General features: G+C 39.1%; 1 protein-coding gene across 5 annotated transcripts in view; it reads right to left on the bottom strand.

Moving 5' to 3' along the window:
* The window catches only part of Tcf12 (transcription factor 12), a 312899-nt gene that overhangs the window by 38912 nt on the left and 254530 nt on the right, over window positions 1-19457 (bottom strand). For all 5 annotated transcript variants that reach the window (XM_045160124.1, XM_045160125.1, XM_045160126.1 and 2 more), the window contains 5 exons: window positions 12469-12574; window positions 11293-11432; window positions 10815-10959; window positions 10528-10592; window positions 813-891 (listed from right to left, as the gene is read on the bottom strand). In XM_045160124.1, the coding sequence (XP_045016059.1) occupies window positions 813-891; window positions 10528-10592; window positions 10815-10959; window positions 11293-11432; window positions 12469-12574 (535 nt within the window). The remainder of the gene's footprint in view (window positions 1-812; window positions 892-10527; window positions 10593-10814; window positions 10960-11292; window positions 11433-12468; window positions 12575-19457) is intronic.

Raw genomic sequence — 19457 nt, 5'->3', positions numbered from 1 at the left:
TATCACACCCTCCAAGGCTCAGGAACCATTGTGGAAGAGGTAGTGGAAAGAATACAAGAACCAAAGGAAAGCAAAGAGTGCTTAAAATGCTGTCTTCCAGACACAAAGTGGCTATGACCTTCATGACCTTACAGTGGCTGACCCGACCTACACAAGACACATATAATTGGAGGAAAAAAAAAATGATGACATCAAAATAGAAGAGAGACTAGTTGCAAAGGAGGCATTCAGTAGAGAGGGGGATTTGGGAAGGAGAAAAGAGGAGGATGGTGGGAGGGGACTGTGATCATGGTATATTGTCTATATGTATGGAAGCTGTCAATAAAGTTTAAAAAAAACAGAAGGAAGTGAAGAAAGCATGAGTCATTATTCAACTCCACTTACAGTACACCCCTCCCAGGCATCTCCTTCTATGGTACTCACCCCACCTAGGCTCCCCTCTTACGGCACTCACCCCACTCAAGGCATCCCCTCTTACAATACTCATCTACATTATTCCTTAGCAGAAAACCCACATAATCACTCAATTAATGTTATGTATAAGTGAAATAACATCTCAGAGGATTTAAAGAAGTCCCATATTATAAATGTTACTGGAAATTATCACAAATATCTTCAGAATCTAGGAAGGTATGAATAAATAATTCAAAATTAGCAAATATTTCAATATTCTCCAAATGGAACTCTAGATACAGCCTCAGATGTCTCATGTGAGTTTTTCATCATTTTAAAACTGAGTTTTGCTGAAATACTTTTGAATTAGAAATATTTCCAAGTAGACCTACACATGCTATAATGATAATGGAACCTACCTGTAAGTGGTGAAGGAGATCCAACAGGTGTTGATGGGTTTGATGGAAAACTACTGCTTGTATGATCAGGAGAATAAATCTAACCAGAAACAAGAGACATTCATGTTACCATGTGGCAGGGCAGAAATACAAATTCACTTACAAGAGCTGCTTTGTCATCTACATCAGTACCCTGAGGGAAGGTACACAGGGCAAAGGGTTTTCATCACACTTAAGAATGTTTATCCTGGGCGTGGTGGTGCACACTTTTAATCCCAGCACTTGGGAGGCAAAGGTAAGATGATCACCATGAGTTCAAGGTCACCCTGAGACTACATAGTTAATTCCAGGTCAGCCTGCATGAGAGTGAGACCCCACCTCGAAAAACCAGAAAAATAAAAATTAAAAAAAAAAAAGAGAGAGAGAGAATGTTTATAACTAAAGGCCAAAGCGGTTTTAGTCTTTAAACTACAACAAAAAGTATTACATAGATTCTAATACAAGGGGAATAAAATAGGTCCTTCTTTATTATTGTAGTTGGAAATCATTAAAGATTCTAATAGAATTGAGAAGTGAAAAGGTGTGCTGTCACATGCCTGTAATCCCGGGGCCTGGGTGGGGAACAGAGGCAATGTTACAAGTACAAAGGCAATGTGGTCTACATAAAGAACTCCATGAAAACCAGGACTAGTGAGCAAGACCTTGTTTCATCTGCGACCCCCCCGCCAAAAAAAAACCAAGAAGGCCAGGTATAGTGATACACACTTGTGATCATAGCACTTGGGAGATTGAGGTAGGAATACTGTGATATTAAGGCAAGTCTGGGATTCTCAATGGGTTTAAGGCTAGCTCAGATGTGTCTCAAAACAAAACAAATAAGACTATAAGGTTAAAAGATATGAAAAGTAAACAAACAATCTTTAAAGATTAACAGATATCCTTCAAAAATAATCACCTGACAAAACTACATTTTTTTTTTCTAAAGGTAGGGTGGTTTGTTAGTATTTTGGTATTTGAATCAGGGCTTCACTATGGAACTCATGATCCTACTTATCTAAGCCTCCCAAGTACTGGGATGGGGTCTTAGTATTTAGCTTAGACTGGCCTTGAATTTACAATCTTTCTGCATCAGCATGTAAATGCTGGGATTACTTGTGTTCTACCAAACTTGTTTGTCATGTTTTGTGATGTTTTTTAAAAGCCAGGTTAAGAAAAAAAAAAACGCAACCAAAGAAAATATATTTTATTACTTTACTTGAAGAGCTAGAAAAGCCAGGAGGAGGGAGAGAAGATATCTGTGTGATAGAGCCTCCTGCCATTGCAAACAAACTCAAGATGCACACATCAATTTGTGCATTAGGCTTTACAAGGTTACTGGGGAATCAAACCTGGGCAGGCAGGCTTTATAAGCAAGCACCACTCCAGACAATATTTTAAAAATAATTAGCTCTCCTTTAAAAAGTTACTAGTTTCATCAACCAAACTTGTCCATTGTAGCTTCAATGATTTTTAAGCACTGTGAAAATTAAAGTCCTTTTACGTGATATTTTTTCACCCTTGGAGAAAGCATAAAAACCTGAAGTGCTTCAGAAATTGTTCCCAGCATTATCTGAAGACTTCCAAACAATCTACTTCAAGAGAACTGCTTACTCAGATGCATAAATTTTGGTATTGTGATCCAACTAAAAACTTTATTGCTGTACTTTTTATACATATTTCATATTGCTAAACATAGTGATGGCGATTAATTCATTTACCTAACCAGTAGATATTTTAAAGTTTTTATTTACTTATTTGAGAGAGAGTGAGAGAGAAAGAATGAATATGAATATGGACGTGACAGCACCTTCAGTCACTGCAAGTGAACTCCAGATGTATGTGCTACCTTGTGCATCTGGCTTATGTGGGTACTGGGTAATTGAACCTGGGTCCTCAGGCTTTGCAGGCAAGCACCTTAACCACTAAGCAATCTCTCCAGCCCCCAAATGATATTTTAAAAGTCCCTAAGAGGTCTCTTCTACAACAACCTACTTTTAAAAAAATTTACTTTTTATTTGAGATGGGGGGAAGGAAAGGAGGGAGGACTGGGAGGGAGGTAATGGGCATACCAAGGTCTCTAGACACTGCAAACAAACTGCAAATACATGTGCCACCTTGTGCATCTGGTTTACGTGGGACCTGGAGAATCAAACCTGGGTCCTTAGGCTTCACAGGCAAGTGCCTTAATAGCTAAGCCATCTCTCCAGCCCTCAACCTACTTTTAGTAAAGGCATATCAACACTTAACTTAGGGAAGACAAGCTCTATGGCCACAATGTATGGAAGCTTCTGTCATTTGTCTGCCTATCATCAATGACAAGAGCCTCCCCGCCCTTAATTCTGTATTTCACACATAAAAGTTAGCATTAGTTGCTCATAAAAGGTATAATTATTTGCATCTTGAACATAAACAGTGATTCACAATAATAAAGAGGTATGTTGAGATGTGTGTTCTTAGGGTTTGGTGACCTTACATAATTTACTCACACAATGGAAATAAGTGAGCTTACATATGTGAACCACTGGAAACCAAAATGAGACCTGCAGCTAATGTTAATCTGTGTTTTATTTTTGGTTTGGTTGGCTGATTGTTTTGAGACAGTCTCACTAAGTCGGTTGGCCTTGAACTAGGCAGTCGTCCTGCCTCATCAACCCAGTTATAAGATGACAGATGTGCAGTAGTGTGCTAAAGTTTAACAGTATTTTGAAAGATAGATAACACATTTAAAAGGAACATGGGGCATGGCAGAATGGGTCTGGAGAAGAGCCATCAAGCTGTGCTTGTGTGCCTGCTCCTCACTGACCTCTGTGAGACAGCACTGTGGCTTCTGAGCTACTTTCCTGTAGCTAAGCTTTCCCTTGGGTCTTGAATTCTTTTCCATAGCTTAGCTTTTCCAAAATGGGTTTTATCTTGAATATACAACTTCCAGGTCTGGCTGTTGGCAAGCTACTGTTTAAAAATATGATGATTCTGTGCTGATGTTGAATCCTTACCAATCAGAACTGATAGCATGCAGCACTGAGGAGGACCCAGCTTTGGCCTGCGGCTCCTCCTGTCTTCCTAGCACTTACACACCTGACTTTGACTCACTCTCCAGCAGTGGAGCTCACGTGAGCGCCGAAGACATGGAAGTCTCATTCACTGCTGCAGCTTCTGATTCCACAGCAGTGCTGATAAATGAAAATGAATGACTTTTCACTCAGGGTTACCTGTTGTGATGGTTTATATTGATTGTCAACCTGACAGGATCACCTAGGAAACATTCCTCTGGGCCTGTCTAGGAGGGGTTGTCATGGTTAGGCTGAGTGAGGAAGACCCACCTGAAATGTGGGTAGTACCAGTCCACAGGCTGGGGTCTTGGACTGGATAGAAAGAGGAGAGCTCACTGAGCATCAGCATTCCTCACCACTCTCTACTTTCCTGACTATGGACATACATGATGAGCTGCTTCATATTCTGCTATCATGCCATCTTAACCATGAACTGTAACTTTGCATTGTAAGATGACATAAACCCTTCCTTCTTAAGTTGCTTTTGACAGGGAACAGCAATGAGAAAGTAACCAATACACCTGGGTTCCATCTCTCTTACTCTCCCAGTCCCCATGGATATAGTCTTCTGGCTACATCTTGTTCATGTCTTGGCAGTACTGCTGTCTGTCAAGTGTCTTTTGTCACACATCATGGTGGGTGAATAAATGGCCTCTTTCTGCTCACACTGGGTGCTGGACCTCCTTACTAGATAAGCTCTTCAGTCTTCTCATACTTTGTAGTACCATTCTCTGCTTCCATCCTGCCTACCTTTCTTCTGTTCTTCTGTTTCAGTTTAAAAAGCACTGTCATTTTCCTTTGTCCTTCCACTCTTCTCTCTGAAGACCTTATTCATAATTCTCAATTTCTGAAAAGATTCTCATAGCCATGAAGCCACTTTAAGTCTTTACTACAATTTAAGTCTATATATCTAGTTACTCTTTCTTTACACCATATATAATTGCCTGAGTTATTGTCTTTGAACAAAATATTCATTTATTTTTTTATGAGAAATAACAAGAGAGAGAGAGAGAGGGAGAGAACTGGCATGCCAGGACCTCCAGCCACTACAATTGAACTCCAGATATGTAAGCCATCTTGTGCATATGTGCACCCTTATGCATCTGGCTCAAGTGGGATCTGGAGAGTTGAACATGAGTCTTTGGGCTTTGCAGGCAAGCACCTTAACCACTAGACCATCTCTCCAGCCCCCTAAACACAATTTTACACAACCAACTCCCAGGCTTCCTGCCTACCATATAAAACAGAATGATGTTTGACATCTTTTATAATGTGGCTTTATAAATAATTTATAAATCTTGATTAGCTAAGCATGATTTTCATTTTCTGAGCACTGCTGCTTTCAAGATGCCTACTTCTAAATACCTCTCTGATGAAACTCTATAACATATCAAAGCCTAGTCCAACTGTCACCATTTACATGCCATTTCCCCCTTTATGCTTCTAGCAAAATCTCCAAACTTCTCTTGAGCCCTTTGTGTCAAATATTTAATGGTATTTGTGTACCTATCATATCATCACCCCTTGACTGTAAATTCTTTGAAGGTAAGAACTTGACAGAGCTCAATAATGAATCCGTAACTGGCTGCCATTGATTTTTTTGCATATAAGTAGGTTCTTGATATTTTCTCTAAAACTTCCGCTAGGTATGATGGTACACACCTTTAATTCCAACACTGGGTGAGGCAGGAGGACTGCCATAAGTTCAAGGCCAGCCTACAGCTGCAGAGTGAGTTCCAGGTCAGCATGGACTGAAACCCTCCCTTGGGGGAAAAAAAAAAATCAATATATTTTTGTATTTTCTGGCTTTAAAGGACTCTAACATTGATGTTTGAAGGAGGGGGGAGAAGTAAGTCACTTAAAAATGAGGGTGGGGGCTGGAGAGATGGCTTAGCGGTTAAGGGCTTGCCTATGAAGCCTAAGGACTCTGGTTCGAGGCTCAGTTCCCCAGGTCCCATGTTAGGCAGATGCACAAGGGGGCGCACGCGTCTGGAGTTCGTTTGCAGAGGCTGGAGGCCCTGGCGCGCCCATTCTCTCTCTCTCTCTCCCTCTATCTGTCTTTCTCTCTGTGCCTGTCGCTCTCAAATAAATAAATAAATAAATAAAAATGAGGGTGGGAGTGATTTAAAGTCTAAACCATCAATACAAAGTAAGAACTCATTCTGCATGCAGTCCATGGTCCTCCCACTGTTAAATGACCAATGATGAATAACTCCCAACACCTTCTGCCAGGCTTAAATGGCAATATTCCTCATTTGACTGCAACAAATGAGGCCCCTCCTCCTATCAGTCATGGTCCATCCCAATCAGCAGGGTGCCAATAAAGCCAGAGGCTAATGAAAAGGCCTCAGACAAAAAAGAACAATGGAGTGCTCCTAGGTCCAACCCTGGATTGTGAGGCCAATTTTTGAACACTACAGTGCACATTTCAGTTAATCTTTATTATGTTAATGTTATTGAGTCTAAGGAACAAAGAAACTTATTTTATGAATTACTTTTAAACGTCAACTTCCCTGGATTTTCTTTTCTTTTGTTAGAGACCACTGACCATTTACTATCAAGATTAAAACACACATACACACACACTCCTCTCTCTCTCTCTTTTCCTTCCCTCCCTCCTTTACTCTGAGGTAGAAATCAAAACATAAATTATCACAAAGAAGTCTGATATAATCAACAAAGTTAAACAGTCCTCTTGTTTGATCTCTTCTAAATTAAAGACTGAATGTTTTGATATGGTATTAGGCACTGAAATAAACCAGATGTTTCTTCCTCTGTGGAACTCTCCATGGGCACAATCTTAAAGGGTTATTGTCTGGCAAATGTTCAGGAAAACACATTAGAAATGGCAGAACACACAGATTTTCCTTTCCTTCTATCTACCCTAGTTTATTATCTAAACTAATGCATAATCCACAGGGCTTTGGGAACTTTGTGTAAATACTTTCATGTACAATTCTCTTTCTTCCTATCCTGAGATTAAGACCACAATTATCCAGGCTTAAACCTGAAATAAAGGAACCTTTGCAAATGCATTATCTGGCCTTACATGTTTAATCACACAGTATTCTGTGTGCTCTTTAATATCTAAACTGAAGAACAAAGGTTGTACCCTCTGGTGTTTCACACATGAAAGATCTTCTACGACATATATTAGGCAACTGGAGAACTAGACTTAACTTCTAATGACAACAGCACGGTGTTTTTCCATCTAAAAGTAGAGGCTATATTAAAGATGTCACATTCTAAAAACTTAAAATTTCAAAATAGCCATGATCACCATTTCCACAGATCTATAATAGTTAACATAAAACTCTAATATGCATGTCAGACTCTCCAATGTAATCCTCATTAAGTTTCTTTTTCTCATCTCTTCTAATCCTTCCAATCCCTACACAATGGGTTGTTTCGGTTTTTCGGCACATTTCAACCACGATGCATGTACTGATGTAAATGTGAGTCTGTAAGGAAAGTTCCAGGAACAATGCACTTAGAGGGGTGTGGGGACAGAAGGAGGACGCAGACCAGAGCATGCAGTGATGGAGCAGATGGAACACATCACCCGTCAGCTGTGACAGAAATGATTTATGGAATGACCTGGCTGTCCTGCCTAGTAACAACACAGGATGACAGAGCTGAATTTCCATGACAACCAAAGCCCACCCACTAACTAGATTAAACACCTCTTCCCTGGCTCCAATCAGAGTGAATTTGGGTATTTTTATTCCCAAAATATCAGCTTGCTGTGGCTAGTTTGCTGACTGCAGTATGGGAAGAAATTAAAAAGGAGCTTGCAGGGCAATTGGGAACATCTCACGTTCCTGTCTATATGCCAAGGTTTCTTTATACATGCTTTCCTTGAGTAAATAGGCAAACAAAATATCTGTAAGAAAAAGCCCTCAAAATATAGGTTATATTTTTTAAAGTTGCCTAATATTAAAAGTTCAAATTTTATTTGTCCTCTTACAAGTGGAATATCTGTGACTGGTCTTCTAGAATCAGCAGAAGGAATATGCCTTTTCTTTCTACACAAACAACTTTGTTCAGGTGGGAATAAATTCTAAGGTGGGACAAGTTTCTTTAATTCTCCCCACACCTTTGTAAAACACAGTCACCTTAGCGCTGCTTTTCCGTGATATGTAAAGTGGTACAGGCAATAGTCTGAGGCTCATTAGCTCAGGGTTCAATGCTATATACCAGCTCTGCCCTTACTAGCTGTGAAATCCCAAGGGCAAACTACTTAATCTTTCTGAGCTCAAGTTACTTAACCTTTTAAACCTTAGTTCCTCATCTGTAATATGGGGATAATAATGCCAACTTTACAGGGTTTTCTTGAGGATTAAACAAAATAGGCCATGTAAACGCTTAGTATGGTGCCAAGCAGCTCAAAAACAATCTCTTTAGCTGATCATTTCTTTGGGTCTTGTTAATATCACAACTGTTATACATATGTTTCAAGTCTGAATCCAGCAAACACTGAGGAAGCTCCATTTTGTACAGAGCCCCACTGTGTAGTAGATTTCTGACTTAGCTTTACTTCTCAAAGAAACGAATACTTAGCTACAGAGAAAGGTTTATTTACACAAACTATACATACAGAGGTTTATTCCTAAGTGTTTAACAATGGCTCAAAGAATAAAGTACTCTTCCCCATGAACAGCAACAGGGTCGACTACACTGCACTGCACAGAAAGCAGAAGGCAACCCTGGGGATTCTGTGGGGCTCACTGCTCCAGAAGGGAGGAAGAAACGGCAAGCATAAAGCAGAACCTTCAGTCGTTAGGGCTGAAGTCTTTGTAGATAACCGACAAATCCTCTCTCTCTCTCTCTCTTTTTTTCTTTTTTGTTTTTTTGAGGTAGGGTCTCACTCTAGCTCAGGCTGACTGGGAATTCACTAAATAGTCTCAGGGTGGCCTTGAACTCTTGGTGAGCCTCCTACCTCTGCCTCCCGAGTGCTGGGATTAAAGGCATGCACCACCACACCCGGGCAATCCTCTCTTTTCTTGTTTTAGCATTCCACATTAATTTTAAATTTTTAACAAGACTAAATAACAAGGCAATCATCTTTTTGTCCCTAATGTCTGGGTAGGACAATGTGGTGGCTTGATTCAGGAGTCCCTCATAAACTTAGGTGTTCTAAATGCTAGGTTCCCAGCTGATGAGAGATTTGGGAATTAATACCTCCTGGAGGCAGTGTATTGTTGGGGGCAGGTTTATGGGTATTATAGCCAGTTTTCCCAAGCCAGTGCCTGGCACATTCTCCTGTTGCTATTGTCCACCTTATTGGCCACCTTATGTTGGCCAGTGGATGATGTCCACCCTCTGCTTATGCCATCATTATCCCCTGCCACTGTGGAGCTTCCCCTCAAGTCTGTAAGCCAAAATAAACCCTTTTCTCCCACAGGCTACTCTTGGTCAGGTGATTTCTGCCAGCAATGTGAACCTGGTTGCAACAGACACAGACTAGATGCATAATATTATAAGATTTCTTCAAATCAGTCTTAAGTTTGCTCATTTTAAAATGAGTTGTGTTTTTTAAATATTTCTGACCTTACAATATTTTAATTTTTTAAATTTTTTTTTTTTTTTGTTTTGTTTTTCGAGGTAGGGTCTCACTCTGGTCCAGGCTGACCTGGAATTAACTCTGTCATCTCAGGGTGGCCTTGAACTCATGGCGATCCTCCTACCTCTGCCTCCCGAGTGCTGGGATTAAAGGCGTGCGCCACCACGCCCGGCCTAATTTTTAAAATATTATTTGAAGGAGAGAAAGAGAGAGAATGGGCGTGCCACAGCCTCCAGCTGCTGCAAATGAACTCCAGACGCATGCACCACCTTGTGTATCTGACTTGCATGGGTCCTGGGGAATCAAACCTGGGTCCTTTGGCTTTGCAGTTAAGTGCCTTAACCACTAAGTCATCTCTCCAGCACTGATCTTTTAAAAATTAAGATGCTAACATTGTTTTGTCCCTTAAAAATACAGATAAAACATCTATCTTTGAAGAGGTCTTATAAAGGCATTTTATTCTTTGGATCTAAAGAAATTACTTGAATTTCCTTTCTTGGTCCTACTTTTTTTTACTTTAATAGCCACTAGGGCTGTATTCAAAACACATACATGGGACTGGAAAGGTGGTTCAGTGCCTGAAAATGCTGGCTTGCAAAAGTCTGCTGGTCTGGACTTGAGTCCCCAGTGCCTACATAAAGCTAAATGTACAAAAGTGGCACATGCAGCTGGGCTTCATTTGCAATGGCAGGAGGCCCTGGTGTGCCTATACTCTCTCAAATAAACAAATAAAATTTCTAAAACAGTAATAAAACAAATACATGGACCTAACGATTCAACTCAGCAATTTCTGCTTTATATTTTAAAATGTCCAAATTCTTCTCCCAGAAACCTGTTCTACTCCTAAGAAGGCAGATGTCTGCGATGAAGCTTAGCAAAGCCATTCTCGTGGGCGTGGGTTAGCAAGACATTCTCAAGTACTACTTTGTAACATGCACAATATAAACTGAGAACAGCTCTGAAGTGAGTCCTAAAGGTAACAGTGTTATAACTACATTTTTACTACGACATTTATTGCCTGAACAATCTAATCACTGCACTCAACAGTGCAGGTTATTTGATGAAATGGTAAAGCAATACTCACAGATGCCAAAGCCTTTCCAAGGGCGTCTCCTGTTTGTGAGCTTCCGGCAGCATTCCCTCTGGTGCCTGAATGTTTTAAATAGAGAACCACACCAGAAGTTTAGCAGGAATGTATTTCTAAAGCACTTCCCCATTATTTCAAGAGCATTCCCTAGCACTATCTTGCTTCTATGCAGTACATGAGGAGCTAGTACTGCACTGTTCATTTTGCTCTCTCTTTAAATACTAAACAAATACTGAACTGGGATTCAGTGAAAACTCCCAAATGAGAGTGTAGGCAGTACTCACCCAGAATGCCATCCGACCCGTTGATGGGAGGAGTGTGCGAAGCGGCGACATACGGGGAGCTGCTAGTGCTGCCACGGTGGAAGCTGGACATTGGTGGGAGACTTGTGCCCATGTCTGCTGGCGAAACTGAGTGTGGAGGGTAGCTCTAGACACAGAGGGAAAGAAACATGATTAAATACATTTGCAGAGTGCTAGGCATATTGCTCAGTGGTACCACAGTTGCCTTAGTTTCAATCTCTTATCACACAATAATAATTACAAGTAAGTAACAATGAGATAAATAAAACACATTTTCTGAATAATATGTATGTACACTGGACAACTTTGGTAACAGCTCAAAAGGAACATTACAAGTTAGCATTTCAAAAGGGCTACAATTGTCACATGTTAAAAAGTGATGGTAAATACAGGAAGCCTAGAAGTACCCTTTAGTACACCTTGGAAACAGTGAGGTCAACTGCTCATGTATGGTACCTACCAGGCGGTCATGTGAGTGGAGGCTGCCATAACTACTGGACTGAGACATGTGGGAAGTGGAGGTCCCTAGAACTCCACCAAAGCCAGGCTGGCTCATCCCATTTGATGAACTCCAAAGGTCAGAAGAATTGTGGGTCCCATCTAAGAAAAAAACAAAATACACATTTTTCCTTTTGTTTTGATGATGCATATAAAAATCCAAAGGGTACTCCTCAGATATCCCCCACTTTCAACCTAATATTCTATCTAGGTTTCTCCTCCTCCAACTATTAAATTACTAATAAAAAAAAATAGGGCTTGTAGAAGGTTAAAAAAAAATCATTTCACCCTGGGTGTGGTGGCTCTTGCCTTTAATCCCAGCACTTGGGAAGCAGAGGTAGGAGGATTGCCATGAGTTCCAGGCCATCCTGAGACTACATAATGAGTTCCAGGTCAACCTGTGCTGGAGCAAGACCCTACCTCAAAAAAACAAAAAAAGAAATCAATCCAAACTGATATAGGTAAGTCATTTAAAAAAAATCCTCAGGTATAAATTTTATAGAGAGCTAATAAAAACTCCTCATTTGAGGACAAGTTGGATCTAGTTTTTGTTTCAATTTAATAGTAATAAATATATCAATAACAGCATGGCACATGTGATCAGAGAGTGGGAGGTGAAGTCTGTGTAGTAGTAAACATAAGCCCGTGGTGTCTCGTCACGCTGCAGGGAACTAAGCTTGCTCATAGAAGTAGTCAAGGAGCCTTTTATACAGTGACTGAGTGCTCCCACATATATAGGCTTCGCATAACTCCCGACCACAGAAGACCAAATAAAAATGATTTGCTAGCCATGAATTAAGGGAAACACCTTCTAAACGTATACTGGTAATTTTAGGTGTGATATGAATCTGTAATTCAAACAGAAACCAGAATTATCAGTACCTTTCATATTTTTAAACCCAGACCAGCTTGGCTTGCTTTTCTCAGTTTAAATCCTTCACAAATTCAATCAGTAGTGACTGATTAATTCACCTAAATGGCAATTGGAAATAAATACCACTAGAAAATTTATTCAGTCAAAAAAAAAACAGCAAGGTAAGTACTGTCTGAATTCCTAATAGAATTCTCTTTCCTCACTCTTTCAAAGACTAATAAATAGATGACTTTGGTTATAGGTGACAACCGATGTACTACTCACCTTGCATAAAGAAAGTGCTAGCAAACATACTGGTTGGTGGCTTAGGAGATGGATAACTAGGGGATTCACGGTTGAAATCATCAGAATTTGGGGACGGTGCATACACCTTAAAATGAAGTAGAAAATTCAATTAATACACCAATGACTATCATATTACTTATATAAAGTGAGTTCCAGATCCCATAAAGGGCCTTTAAAAAGGCTTATCACCTCGATAAGGGCCTGTCCTCAACACAAAGAATACTGCTTACATCTACATAATGTTAAATTTAGTTAACGAATGTTTCTTTTTTGCTGGTTATGAGAGAAAAATATTACCTCAAATACCTATGCAATCCATCTTGGTATTGAGGTAGTTGAAAGAAGTCTTAAGGGACTTGGATAGAGAAATACAATTTCATATTCAAAATATGATGGAGCAATGAAATTTGGGCTCATGAAGTAAGTTACATTCAGCATCCCTACCCTTTGTTTTTACTGAAGATAACTATGGTCATTAAAGAACTTTAACTCAGTTTTTTTGAGACGTGTCTTAGGTCATTAATTTCAAGTCTACTTTCAAGTCTGACAATATTTACTGTGTTAGAACAGTATTAATTTCCTTAATAAGTCTTTGCTTCAGATAAAGAAGCTATAAACAGTTTGAATTAGCAAGTGGCCATTTGCATTTCTTGGGAAAATTCAATGGTCAGTTTAATAACATCAATAATAAAACATGATCATACCATTCTTTTAACTACTGAAACAAAGAAGGAAGACTAAATAAATATCATTTAAAGCTATGTATAAAGACAGGCTTGGTGGCACATGTTTGTAATCCTACTAACTTTGGAGGCTGAGGCAGGACTTCTGAGTTTAAAGCCAGCTTGGGCTACCCTGTCCGCACCCCCAAAGACGCCATGTATATAGTTTGTAAAAGTAAGCCATCAGTAAGAAGGGAGAGAAAGAAAAGAAAGTTATTATAAGCAGCATATGAAATTTTTTGTTTTCAATAGTTAAGAAAGTATCTATTAAATTTCACTGTAAAATAAAAATTCAAAATTCTCAAAGTTCATGTAACTGGAAAAGGGTAGCATGAAAATTATTGGAACATATACAAAAATCATAACCATTAATTTTACCCCAAGCACACACGTTTAAACATTAGTAAAAAATAAAAGTAGGGGCTGGGGACATAGCTCAGTAGTAGCATGTACAATGCTCTGGGTTCTTCTAAGATTAAAATGGGAACTATTTTAGCATTTACATAAACTCTCAATTGTATATTCATATACTATCAGGAAGTTACTTTTCCTTTGGGGCACTAGACATAAAGACCTCAGGTAAACTCAATTTCCTCATTCATAAAATGGGGCTAAGCTGCACACCTGAGGGCTGTGGTAAGAGGAGACAGGACAACACACACAGAAGGGCTTAGCACAGTATGTCTGACGATGGTGGCACTTGGGAAGAAGCACCACTATAGCCATCTTCCTCCACTCTGACATTAGTCGTTACAATGCTAAATACTGTTCCTGTCCAGCTCTCAAACACCATCTTTCAGTTTCCATGTGTCTGGCTCTACTTACAATTTACTCTACATAAGAGGTCAGAAAATTGCTATGTATTTTTGCTAGTCCTGCTAACATGAGCATAGGTGTGTCTGTAACTTTTATGTCCCTGAAGGAAACACATGTACCTGTGATCCCTCAGATATATTCCTAAGAATCACATAGAAGGACCCCAGAAGGGGGAATAAGGCAGATAAATGCTTCACTAAGCAATATATTAAGCATAGTTTTCTAGCTTAAAGCTGGTTCATAAAAGACTGTGTTCAAATTAAATAACTGAGTACATATATGTGTGTTTGAAATGCATTGCACAAGCCAACAGGCCGGTAAACTGGTCAGGAAAGAAATTCTGGACTACATACTTCTAATCAAGTTTCAGTTTCTAGAGCCTAGGGTGGTAGCTCACACCTATAATCCCAGTACATGGGAGACTAATGCAGGAGCACTGCCTGCCTTGGGCTACAGTGAAAAGTTATCTCACAATAACAAAGTCTCAGTTTTGAATCTCAGCCACGGGTAGAGGTCCTCTCCTCTCCAGAGAGCTCACAACAAGCTAAACCATGAAGGACAGAAAACAGCATCAGCCTTGCTGGAAACAAAGTCAGGCCCATTTATAAGACAGTACCCAAACACATGCCCTTCACTGTAAATACATATTTACTGTACACGTCCTCCATCAGAGAGTAGGAAATGCAATTTTCTAATTTCTCTAACTCTATTCAGAGTCAAACAACACATGAATCTCACACTTCATCATTATTATGAAAATATTTCACTTAGGATGTGTCCCTTCATTCAAGAAAACAGACTATCTTAAATTTCTACCTAATTTGCTGATTTATATTTCTTTGTTCTTAAACCACTCAATTCATGTTCCAGAGATGGCATACTTAAAACTGTTTATAATTACAAAAGTCAAGGGATATACTTACTTTGCTGGTTTACAAAGTACTGTTACATAGAGAGCACACCGATCAGATGCTCATTAACTGATGGCTGTTATGAAGCAAGGAGATAAGTCAGAGTAAGATACTTGCTTACCCATCTTGAAAATTTTGAAGCTTGTATGGAAAACACAGGCCTTGTATGGGAGGTGGCATTTATTTTTAATAGTCTATATACACAGCCTTTGAAAAAAATAGGGTCTTTAAAAGACAGATCTTACAAATAATAATAGTAAATAAAATTCTAAACTATTATCATTAATAGCCCACGAGTCCCAATTTTTATCATAATAAAAATGCTTTGAAATACAAGGTTCTCAGGGGCCCATTTCACATAGTTCCTAACTCGACTTTTGGTATCCTCGCCAGCACTTACAAAAACACAGATGCTGTGTTACGAAGCAGTGGCTGTGCCAGTCTCAATTTTTCAGATCAAAGAGTTTTTGCTGCAAAGAGCAACTGATGTGGTCTCAATGAGTTTTATTAGCTCCAGATGTGGGGAAATAGTCAGCCAATTCCACAAAAAGAGCAAGTCTCTCCTAGTTACAATCAGTGCTGGCCACAAATTAAATCCAGATTGCTTATGTCATCTGATCACCTGTAAATAAGATGCCAATTTTTTCCTAGTTAATGATCTAATCATACTTTAAATCTCAAGGATGATTTTGTATCCCAAAAACCAACCTTATAATTAGGAGACAGACCTACATATGATTCAAGATGCTTAAAATCTATCAAACTATTTGAAAAATATTAGAAAAAGGGAAAATAAAACATTTTAAGATGCTCTATCAAGTGTAGTAAAAATTTGCTTTAGAATTCCAGCTTCTGTCTCAGCAACACAGGCTCAGGAAGCTAGAATGACACTGTCCATTTCCCATAAACACTCACATTTTCCTCTTCAAAAATGGTGATGAAGGATATTATTCGAGTGTCTGCTAAATAGACACTCCTAACTTAAAAGAACATAACTAAAAATATAACACATACTCCCCTCATTGTTATAAAGTCTGGCTGAAAAGAACACACCCACATCAGTATCTCAGATGTCCTTGTCCTACCCGCCCCAAAGACAGCACAGTGCAGTGTATTCACAGTCGCTGCTCACAGTAATTGTGCAATGATGCTCAGAATGTTTCAGTTCTTGCCATCAACTGCAACCAAATTGGCAAAGACATAATTTTTCCTTTGCTTGTTTTAGATATACGGATGACCCCAAAACCAGGCAGACTACTCTATTCAGAGCTCAGGGGCTGCTTTCAATGTATTCTTCCAGCAACTCCTACTGCAAGCAGCCGTGTGGGGCAAGGGAGCATAATGACTTTCTGAGAAAAGATGCAGGGAAGTAAAAACTTTAGCCAAAAAAAAAAAAACAAACAAACAAACAAACAAACAAAAAAAACCCATAGCTCGTGTGATGGCTGATAGTTCCAAGTAACCCAAATAACGACAAGGTGAGAATTTTCTGGAGTGAATGTAACTATACATCTTCCACAGAGAGCTTTGCTGTAGGTTTCAGGGAGAGTGCAAACATTCTTCATTTGTACTGCACAACAGAGCAGCCAGCAGCTGTTACAACTGAGAAAGAGAATATTATTTTATTTTATTTACTTATTTTTGGTTTTTGAAGGTAGGGCCATGCTCTAGCCCAGGCTGACCTGAGATTTACTATGTTTTCTCAGGATGGCCTTGAACTCACGGTGATCCTCCTACCACTGCCCCTGAGTGCTGGGATTAAAAGTGTGCACCACCACAACAGAATTTTAAATTTTACTTTCTTAACTTAAACAGACACACGTGGCTAACAGTCCCTATATTAGAAAAGACTTAGATCACTCCCCCTTATACAGAAATTTAGGATTACATAAAGTTTTTTGAGAGAAGTATTTTGAAATTTTTTTAAGTTCCAAGCCCTATGCAAACTCTAGCCTAAATTTTCAGATATTTTGGGAGCAGAGTCATCTAATATGGAATACACAATAAGGAAGGGCGTGGCTCTATGGCAGAGCACTTGCCTAGCACATTGGAGGCTCTGGGTTGGATCCCAGTCTGCTGGGGTGGGGGAGGGGCCTGGGGTAGACAAGCCTGCTCATTTCTCCGAACATTCAGTGTTTGGGCTTCTTTGTCAGGATGGTCTGAATAACCGTTCTCTTTAGGTTTCTGTAATGCTCAGTATCATGAAACACTTTGCCACATGCTCACACAGACCGTACACACTTTAACAGCCAGTGTTAGTCACTGCAACTATTTTCAGTACAGTTCTTATCAACCACCAGAACAATAAAACAAAACAAAATCATGTGGCACAAGTTTAAAGTGAAAATGAAGTACATTATGCAAAAATATTCATCTTTTATCTGATGTTTTTGGGTAATGAAACAATCTGTTAAACAATGCAAATTTACAGTATCTAGCTGACTACTTAAAACCTAAAAAAAAAAAAAAAAAAATCTAGGTCAAAGAAAAAAAGAAAATCCCAACCTAAGTCAAACCCTGTATTAAAAAAAAAACTGCAATTAAGCCTCTGGGTGTGCAATTTTAAAATACTTTTTATTTTATTTATTTATTTGACAGAGAAAGAGGGAGAGGGAAGAGGAGGAGGAAGAGGAAGGGAGAGACAAAGAGAGAGAGAGAGAGAGAGAGAGAGAGAGAGAGAGAGGGAGAGAGAGAGGGAGAGGGAGAGAATGGATGCACCAGGGCTTCCAGCCACTGCAAACAAATTCCAGACAGGTGCACCCCCTTGTGCATCTGGCTAATGAGGGTCCTCGGGAATCGAACCTGGGTCCTTTGGCTTTGCAGGCCTTAACCACTAAGCCATCCCTCTAGCCCTGGGTGTACAATTTTTAAAGAGGTATTTAAGAGTCAGAACTCCAGAAGTAAAGAAGGAAAATCTAAATATTTTTTTTTTAAAGCTTTCCAAGGTAGTGTCTCACTCTAGCTCAGGCTGACCTAGAATGCACTCTGCATTCTCAGGGTGGCCTCAAACTCTCGGCAATCCTATTTCTGCCTCTCAAGTGCTGGCAAATACTTCTTATACAAATTTACTTTTCAAATAAATTATTGCTAATTAATCTATGTGCATTCAGTACACAATAATACACAAAAGTTCCTTTCTATTTCTAAATTTTATTGAAAGAGGCTAGAAATATTTATTTATTTATTTGTTTTGGTTTTATGAGGTAGGATCTTGCTCTAGCCAGTAGTCTGAAGCTGGCCTCAAACTCACAGTGATCCTCCTACCTCTGCCTCCAAAGCACTGCAATTAAAGGTGTGTGCTACCATGCCTGGCTCAGAAAATAAAATTTTTACTTGAATAACCCATTCAGGTGAATGCTAGTGGGTAGAGAATTCTCACAATACAATTTCCTATTTCGAAGCTAAGTCTCAATATAGCCCAAGCTGACCTGGAACTCTCTCTAGTCCAAGAAAGCCTTGAACTCACAGCAATCCTATTTCAGCCTCCTGGATGATGGGATTAAAGGTATGTGCTACCACACTGGGCATTTCTTTTATATATATATATATACATACACATACATACATACATACACATATATATATATACACACACACACACATACATATACATATATATATATATGTATATGTATGTATGTATATAATTTATTTATTTATTTATGAGAGAGACAGAAAGAGAGAGAGAGAGAGAGGAAGAGGCAGAGAAAAAGTATGGGTGCACCCGGGTTTCCTGCTACTGCAAACAAACCCCGGATGCATGTGCTACTTAGTGCATCTGGCTTTGTGTGGGCACTGGGGAATTGAACCAGGGCTGTCAGGCCTGGAAAGCAAGTGCCTTTAACCAACCACTGACTGAGCCATCTCTCCAGCTCCATTTCCTATGTTTTTTTTTTTATGACTATTTTGAATCCTTTTTTTTTTTTGCATGAATGCAGATTTTATGCATACTCTAGAATCAAAAACATAGACCTTAAATGGTAAAATTTTGAAGTTATTGAAAATTAAAAGGGTTTTCTAATTTCCTTGTTTCCTCTCAAATCAAAATTTAAATATACCTTCAGAGAAAATGACATAAAATGTTAAAATAAATCTAAAAATGGCAGTTCGATTTAAGAATTCCCCAATATCTAAGACTATTTAAACAAATGACAGATTAGACAAATATTTTAATGCTCCCAGTATTTTAGTATTTGCCATAGCATCTATCTGTTAATAAGGTTTTATGGCAGTTCCAAGCCTAAAGAGTTTCAATAAAAGTCCAAGTGCTGACCCACAAGGAGGTCTGACTACAAGGACTGACTCAGGGTACACAAGGAACCTGTACCTGTGACTCTTTGGCTGAAAACACAACTGTAACCTCTGCTAGGAGAAAGAAAACTCAAGTGGAACTCCTGCAGGGATAAATTATTTACACTTATTTTTTAAAACAATAAAATATATTTATTTACAAGAAAGACAGAGAGAAAGGGCACACCAGGGCTTCTTTCTGCTGAAAATACACTCCAGACACATAAGT

Source organism: Jaculus jaculus, chromosome 10, assembly GCF_020740685.1.
Source record: "Jaculus jaculus isolate mJacJac1 chromosome 10, mJacJac1.mat.Y.cur, whole genome shotgun sequence".
In the NCBI taxonomy this organism is placed as follows: domain Eukaryota; kingdom Metazoa; phylum Chordata; class Mammalia; order Rodentia; family Dipodidae; genus Jaculus; species Jaculus jaculus.
Note: the sequence above shows the minus strand (reverse complement) of the source record. Positions and strands in the feature narration are given on the sequence as shown.